Source organism: Chelonia mydas, chromosome 3, assembly GCF_015237465.2.
Source record: "Chelonia mydas isolate rCheMyd1 chromosome 3, rCheMyd1.pri.v2, whole genome shotgun sequence".
Classification (NCBI taxonomy): Eukaryota; Metazoa; Chordata; order Testudines; family Cheloniidae; genus Chelonia; species Chelonia mydas.
This window is the reverse complement of record NC_057851.1, coordinates 178820239-178827889: the sequence shown is the minus strand read 5'-3', so window position 1 is coordinate 178827889 and position 7651 is coordinate 178820239. Positions and strand designations below refer to the sequence as shown.

General features: G+C 41.7%; 1 protein-coding gene across 8 annotated transcripts in view; it reads left to right on the top strand.

Moving 5' to 3' along the window:
• The first annotated feature begins 250 nt into the window (after positions 1-250).
• The window catches only part of MTIF2 (mitochondrial translational initiation factor 2), a 30369-nt gene continuing 22968 nt past the window's right edge, over positions 251-7651 (top strand). For 3 of the 8 annotated variants that reach the window (XM_037895950.2, XM_037895949.2, XM_037895948.2), the window contains exons 1-4: positions 252-415; positions 3787-4018; positions 4548-4668; positions 5970-6053. In XM_037895950.2, coding sequence (XP_037751878.1) covers positions 3794-4018; positions 4548-4668; positions 5970-6053 — 430 coding nt within the window. In that variant the 5' untranslated portion in view covers positions 252-415; positions 3787-3793. Of the gene's footprint in view, positions 793-3786; positions 4019-4547; positions 4669-5969; positions 6054-7651 lie in introns of all 8 variants that reach the window. The other 5 variants (XM_027832207.3, XM_043543867.1, XM_043543865.1 and 2 more) reach the window with 3 other exon arrangements.

Genomic DNA, 7651 nt, shown 5'->3' with positions numbered 1-7651 from the left:
CCAGCGGAGAGTCTCACCAGTCTCTGGGCTCCAGGCGCTAAGAACAATACCAAGCCCCAGAGACTCGCAGCAGAACACCCCGCGCTAGCACCAGAGCGGTTGGCTCAGGCCCTGCGCGGAGCCCAGCCTGGCGCGGTATTTTAGCTAACAGCTCAGCCACCGGTAGCGCAGACCCCGCTGTGCCGCCGCGTTACACAGACCAGCCCTGCCTCCCTCCAGCCCCCACTCCCAGGGCTCCGCGCGCGAACCCGACGGCCTGCAGCCTCCGCCCCGCCCTGCACGGGCCCCAGCGAACCCGCCAGCTCCGCTCCGCTGTCAACGCCCTCTTCCGCCTACCCCTCTGCCCCGCCTCTCGACGGGTCACGTGTCCCGGCGCGCTCCGCTGCGTTTCCGGCTCGCTTGCGGCTCCTGGCAGGTAAGGCGGCGCTGACCGCTGGGGCTTACCTGAGGGCGCGCGGTGTTTGAGGGGCACGGAGGTGGCCTCAGGGCTGGGCCCTTCTGGGGGCAGGGGCTGAGTAGTTCCCGTCTCGCACCCGTCCCTTCCAGACAGCCCCGGCGCTGCTCGCTGTCTGTGATTGCGGTGTCAGGGTTGTTTGGAAAGGCCTCGGTGTGCGCCCCCCGCCACGGGGAACACGCCCTGCTCGCCGATTGCTCCCTGTTCAACCGAAGGGGCCTGACTCGGAGCAGCGCCGCTGGTTGAGCGGAGCTGGTGTCGCTTGAGGAGACCCCACTTCTCAGCCGGCTCCCGAGCCGTGTCGAGCTCTGGCTGAAAGCTGTCAGCTTGAACGCCAGGTGGGAACTAAGCGGCAGCTCGCGTGGCAGGCGGAGCACGGGTCTGAGGTGCTGAGGACAAGAAGCACCACCTCACAAGTGGGCTGCCACAGTCAGCACTAGTCTCCGTTTCCCTGTGTCTGCAATCAGTAATAGGCTGGGGAGAGTGTGCCTTGTGGTGGCCTGGTTTCAGAGTGACACAGATGTGATAAGAATAACAAGACTGACATTCAGAAAATCAGTTTGTTCTGATGACAGGCTCAAGATGAAAAAAGTGCTCTTGGCTACAGCTGTTGTCTAGGCATCTAGAAGCAGCCTGTAATCTAATAAATTCCCAGATTGTGGACCTGTGTTACAAAAGACAACTGCACTCCATCATCAAGGGTGCCAGTGTAATGTTCACATGCTTTCATCCAGACTGCCTAGATACTACAGTGCTAGGGGCCATATAAGTACTTATGGTGTGTGTTAGGCAGCATATTAGATTAGATTATTATAATGGACCCTGCCAGCCTTAAAATCTAGATATAGATACCACAGTTTCTATCTTTGTGTAGTGAGGTTAGCCCCTCTTCCAAACCATAGTGTCATGGATGTGAGCAGCTGCTGTAGAAATGGGTATTGTCATCATAACAAAAACACTACAGCCCATGTCCCCTCTTACTAACATAATAGGTGGGATGATGATGTAGAACCCCATGTAAGGGCACCTTTGGGGTTCAAAGATAAAGGCGAGCCATTCTAAAAGGTACAAGTTGTCAACAGTTGCACATGATAAAGAATTGCAAAGGCAGACTGTGTAAAATTAGAATGGATGCTTAACCCTCATCTATTGCCAGGAGGAGATGATTGACCAATACAGCCAGTGCAGTTTCTGTCCAAAACTTAGACATGAAACTTTATTGCCAAGGGTAAAAAAAAAATCACAGGTTTCTTCATATCTATGTATCCTTAGTTTTCAATAGATGTGCGATATATCAAGGGGGTTGGAGCTTATGAGGAGAGGCTGAGGGAACTGGGCTTGTTTAGTCTGCAGAAGAGAAGAGTCGGGGGGGATTTGATAGCAGCCTTCAACTACTTGAAGGGCGGTTCCAAAGAGGATGGAGCCTATTTGTTCTCAATGGTGGCAGATGACAGAACAAGGTGCAATGGTATCAAGTTGCAGTGGGGGAGGTCTGGGTTGGATATTTGGAAACACTATTCCACTAGGAGGGTGGTATAGCACTGGAATGGGTTACCTAGAGAGGTGGTGGAATCTCCATCCTTAGAAGTTTTAAGGCCCGGCTTGATAAAGCCCTGGCTGGGATGATTTAGTTGGTGCTGGTCCTGCTTTGAGTAGGTGGTTGGACTAGATGACCTCCTGAGGTCTCTTCCAACCCTAATCTTCTATGATTTGTTCAGTAGCAAAAAACATTTTGCTGAACAATCCCACAGATTAGAATTAAGATTTTTGTTATATTTGGCAGGGTGGGTTTGATTTAAATCAAGTTTTGTTATAGTTTTTACTGCTACTTCTTGTAAGTATTCTGCTGTGTGTGCATTTCCTGATGTATCAATTGTTTCTGTAAGGAAGACATTCCCTTCTGTTGTCATATAAGCACATACAACTGAATCTAAAATGATGGTACCAGAGAGTAACTAACAACTATATTTTTTGCTCAAACATGAGAATTCAAGAATAGTCCAGAAGGAAGACAGGCAGTCCTTAAGAAAGTAGCATGAAATAAAAAAGTTTACCAACCTGAAGATCCTGCATGTTCAGACATGTTCCTTTCATAATCTTCAATGCAACTTCCTCTTGAGAAGGAACACTTTTCATGATGTTGTTTCATTTGAGCAACTAGGCCTTGCATTTCTTTGTTGCACTGTTTGTATTTTGCATACCTGCCTGTCTTACCCACAGGCAGAGGAACTTCATTAAAATATTCCCAAACTGGGTCTCTTTTATGGCCTGCTGCCATGATAGGCTTTCCCTTCTAGTGAGAGAATGGTATTGGTAGATCTCAAATCAATGAAGGCTACACTCAGAAAGACCTCAAGACTTCTGGAATATGCTGCTCAAACAGTTTCACTTTTGTTTCTATTGTCTGTCCCTCCCTTCTCACATTTATCTCCAGACTTCTTCTCCTTGTCCAGATCTGTTCTGCCCCCAACAATCTTCTATTCATTTAACTTTTTGAAACTCTCTTCATTTTTAGAGAGAGGTAAGGGATTGACTCTGTGTTTCACAAATTTGCAGAGAGACAAATTTGTTGAGGTCTCGGGGTTATTTCTCTGAGGGTTATTTCTCACCTCTATATGTTTGTTTGTTTTTTTATTTATTTATTTATTTAAAAACATTTTTGCTGTTAACAAGCATGTTATCTCTGGAGACACAAATCCACAGGTTTGAGAACTGCAAAACTAAGCATCTCTGATGGTATCATCTAGACTGAGCACTGAGTCCCATTGGGTAGATAGAAAAATTAACCTAAATAATCTATACAGAAACCCCTGGGTCCCTAATCCATGAACTATTGGAATTTATTTACAAAAATTTTCTTAAACATTACATGAATATATTGTCTCATACTATAGAATTAGAATTTATAATCCCTATTCCTTGATGAGACATCTTTGAGGTATAATGTATCTTAATTAAAACTATCTTTAGATAGGTTTTTTCCTCAAAAAGCATTTTCTCAAAAAAATCCAATTTAAAAAAAAAATCATTGATTTTTATCCACCCTGATATTTGGGGACTTGTTGTAGTTTTTTTTTTTTTTTTTAATCTTCAGTCTCTATAACTGACATTTTTCAAACTAGTAAATTCATTGTATAGTGCGATTGGATGATAATTGATTCAATTTGGAATGACATAAGACAAGTTTTATGAAATGTCAAAAAGCAGGGTGGATAAATATCAATGATTTTTTAAAAAAAAATCAGATTATTTTTATTTAAAATCGGATTTTTTAAATCAATTTGATTTAAATCAAATCCACCCTGATTTCATTGTATCTTTTTTATTCACAGTGAAGAAATGAACCGAGGGATGATGCTGAAATTGGAAAACCTGGTCCAGTTACATTGTGCTTGCAGACAGCTGCACAGTCTTTCTTACAGGAAAATTCACAGAACACAGTGGAAGCCTGTGAAGTCATCCACATACCCCATGCGGCCAATTCAGCCGCACCCACAGCTCTGGCAAACAGACACATTCATCAGTGTTGTGCTCTCACAATATAGGCTTTTAGCTACAAAGGAGGTAATGAACAAGTTCCAACAACTACTTTATCCCTGTCTGAAAGTACAAAGTGCAAAAAAAGCAATTTTTGAGCATTTTCATTATATAAATAGAAACTCTGTTAGTGATGAATTTATTGTGTATAAGATTGTTACTCCACTGTATAGAGAATTTACTTTAGATTTACAAGACATATTAATATATATGTAGATGCATTGCATCTCTCTCCCGAACATTCATTTCAAGTTTTTTAAATCCAAATGTTGCAACACCAAAAATCTGAAAGAAAAACTAACTATAAACAAAAGTGAAAATGATTTTCATTTCTCAAAATGAGTGAGATGCAAAAAACAGTAAAAATGCTGTGAAGTGATTTTTAAGTATTCACTATTTTAACAGTTCTTTCAGTAATTTTTTTGTAATGTAGGTAAAGAAATTTGTTTACAACTTACAATTTTTGTTTTCATTGGCCCTTTAAATATTGTTTATTAGTCATTCCTTAATTTATGCCACCCATGTATCCTTATGCACGTGTCTTACTCCTTTGTAGGGGAAAAGACCAGGGAAACAGAAATTGCCACCAATAAAACCTAAAATAGAAAGGCAGGAGGTAGAGATACAGCAGAGGATGACAGCTGAAGATCTTGCAAGAGCTATGGATAAAGACATAGGTGAGCCAATTTATTCTTTTGAAAGAAGATCCAGCAATGTTCTATTTAAGACAATAATGGAGTTTTGAAGAATGCTATAGGAAATGTCATGCTGGAATTATCTATATTATAGTTGGATTAACACACCTTGTCTCATCAGGATTCACAATAATCCCCTGTCCATTGCCAGATAAACTTCTTATATCAGAGTTTTAACAAAATTAAAAGAAAATGTTAGTAGCCATATAATCCTGATTATGGACATTTTGTGGAACACCACCGTTAGATAAGAAATATTTTTGCCTTAATTGAGGTGACTTTTTTTTGTATATATGTCTCTGTCACCTACATCTTCTGTATGTGATTCCCCACCCCCACCCCTTGTTCTTCATTTTCTAGCCAACAGGTAGAGAATTAGAATAGCACCATCTTCGTATGGTGAAATGCTTTACATATGAGATAAATTGTGAGTGAAATTGACTAGGATTATGCCACTGTTTTTAGCAAATGTTTCAGTACAGAAGCATAGCACCACTCTAACACTACATCTTTAGCACAGCTTTCCACCGGACATCAGTCAGGAAAGGCTTGGTGTGTTGAGGTCCCCAAGCTGAAAACTGATGGTAAAAGACCAAACAAATTGCAGTGGTGTTGCCATATTAGTGCATGTTTTGAGCAGCGTATTTAGTTCTTGACTTTTCACTAGCAAGCAAGCAAATTATAATTCCACTCTTTTAAAATATTTTCTCATCTAGAACAATGTGGGCCTTGTCTACATTGGAAATTAGCCTCAATTTCAACCATTGCTGTAGCTGTACTAGTGCAAAACCCAAATGTAGGCAGAGAAAGCTGGGATTTACACCAGTAGAGCTTACATCTGTTTGAAACAGGAGTAACCTCCGTCCATGCAAATTGCAACTTCCCTTATTTACATTAGAGGTTTGCAGTGGTGCAGCTGCAGTGATGGCTGAAATTGGGCTATTTCCCCAGCTCAGACAAAGTTTTACTTACTAATATAAACTAATAAAGTTTTAGGGGCATAGTGCTACATTTTTACACTTTCAGCAAATATTATACAATTGATGCCTGAAATCGTTTATCAGAATCATATTAATTTTCAGGGGTTTTTTTTAATACCTAATTCTGTACTCATGTAAATGCCCACCTTAACAGCCTTTCTCAGCACTGTGCTGAGAATAAAGAAAATCTGCCATGTCTCTTTGTGTATGTCTGAGATGTCTGCTTACTCACTAAGTTTTCCAATAGTGCTCATGTCACTCATTAGCAACTCTTAATTGTTGCAATGTTTCCTGCATTTCCAGTATTACAAAAGAGGGGGAATGAACCGATTTGCCTGAGATTTTTGTCATCCTCTGTGGCAGTTCTCTACCATCAAATTCAGATGAGTTGAGTTCCTTTGATCTGGTAACCGTTGAAATAAGTAAATAAAACAATTGGACCAACCTAGACATTTTTAAAAAATGTCCCCCAGGTGATAGGAGAAAGTGTCCTCTTATTTGTTGGTGCTCTAGCACACTCAGTATGAATTATAATGGGATACGCTGGGATAATAGAGGAGGTAAGTCTGCAAAATAAACCCATTTGCTCACTTTCTCAGAAACCTGGTGGGGGAGGGGAGTCTTACCCTTGGTTGTGCATGCGTTAGAGGGCAGAATTTGGTTGTTAATTTCAGCTGGTTCCTATTTGCAATTGTACGGTGCCCCCCCCCCCCCCCCCTTCACAGTTGCATAATATACCTCTGGCAACTGCTGCTATAGAACTAAATGGGAAAGTGATAAAGGAAAGTGTTTTCAGCAATCCCTAATGCAGTTTAACACCTGGAAATAAGAGGAACCAGCGCCATGTGACCAGCCTATTCCCATGGACCACCAGTAAATACTTTTTTTGCATCACCAATTGTCCGGGTTTTGCATCACCACATGTACATGAAATTTCAGTTCTATTACTAGTCATTTATCCTGTGCATAGGATGAAAATATATCATTGTATACCGTTATACAAGGCACTGGTGAGACCTCACCTGGAATACTGTGTGCAGTTCTGGTCTCCCATGTTTAAGAAGGGTGAATTCAAACTGGAACAGGTACAGAGAAGGGCTACTAGGATGATCTGAGGAATGGAAAGCCTGTCTTATGAAAGGAGACTCAAGGAGCTTGGCTTGTTTAGCCTAACTAAAAGAAGGTTGAGGGGAGATATGATTGTTCTCTATAAATATATCAGAGGGATAAATACCGGAGAGGGAGAGGAATTATTTAAGCTCAGTACCAATGTGGACACAAGAACAAATGGATATAAACTGGTCATTGGGAAGTTTAGACTTGAAATTAGACGAAGGTTTCTAACCATCAGAGGAGTGAAGTTTTGGAATAGCCTTCCAAGGGAAGCAGTGGGGGCAAAAGACCTATCTGGCTTTAAGATTAAACTCGATAAGTTTATGGAGGAGATGATATGATGGGATAACATGATTTTGGCAATTAATTAACCTTTAAATATTCATGATAAATAGGCCCGATGGGATGTTAGATGGGGTGGGATCTGAGTTACTACAGAGAATTCTTTCCTGGGTATCTGGCTGGTGAATCTTGCCCATATGCTCAGGGTTTAGCTGATCGCCATATTTGGGGTCAGGAAGGAATTTTCCTCCGGGGCAGATTGGAAGAGGCCCTGGAGGTTTTTCTCCTTCCTCTGTAGCATGGGGCACAGGTCACTTGCTGGAGGATTCTCTGCTCCTTGAAGTCTTTAAACCACGATTTGAGGACTTCAATAGCTCAGACATAGGTGAGAGGTTTATTGCAGGAGTGGGTGGGTGAGATTCTGTGGCCTCCATTGTGCAGGAGGTCAGACTAGATGATCATAATGGTCCCTTCTGACCTTAATATCTATGAATCAAAAAAATTGAAAATTATGCATATTAATAAAATAATTAAATCATCTAATTAGATGGTCCTGTTTCAGAACAGCTTATTGAAGATGATTGGCCCAT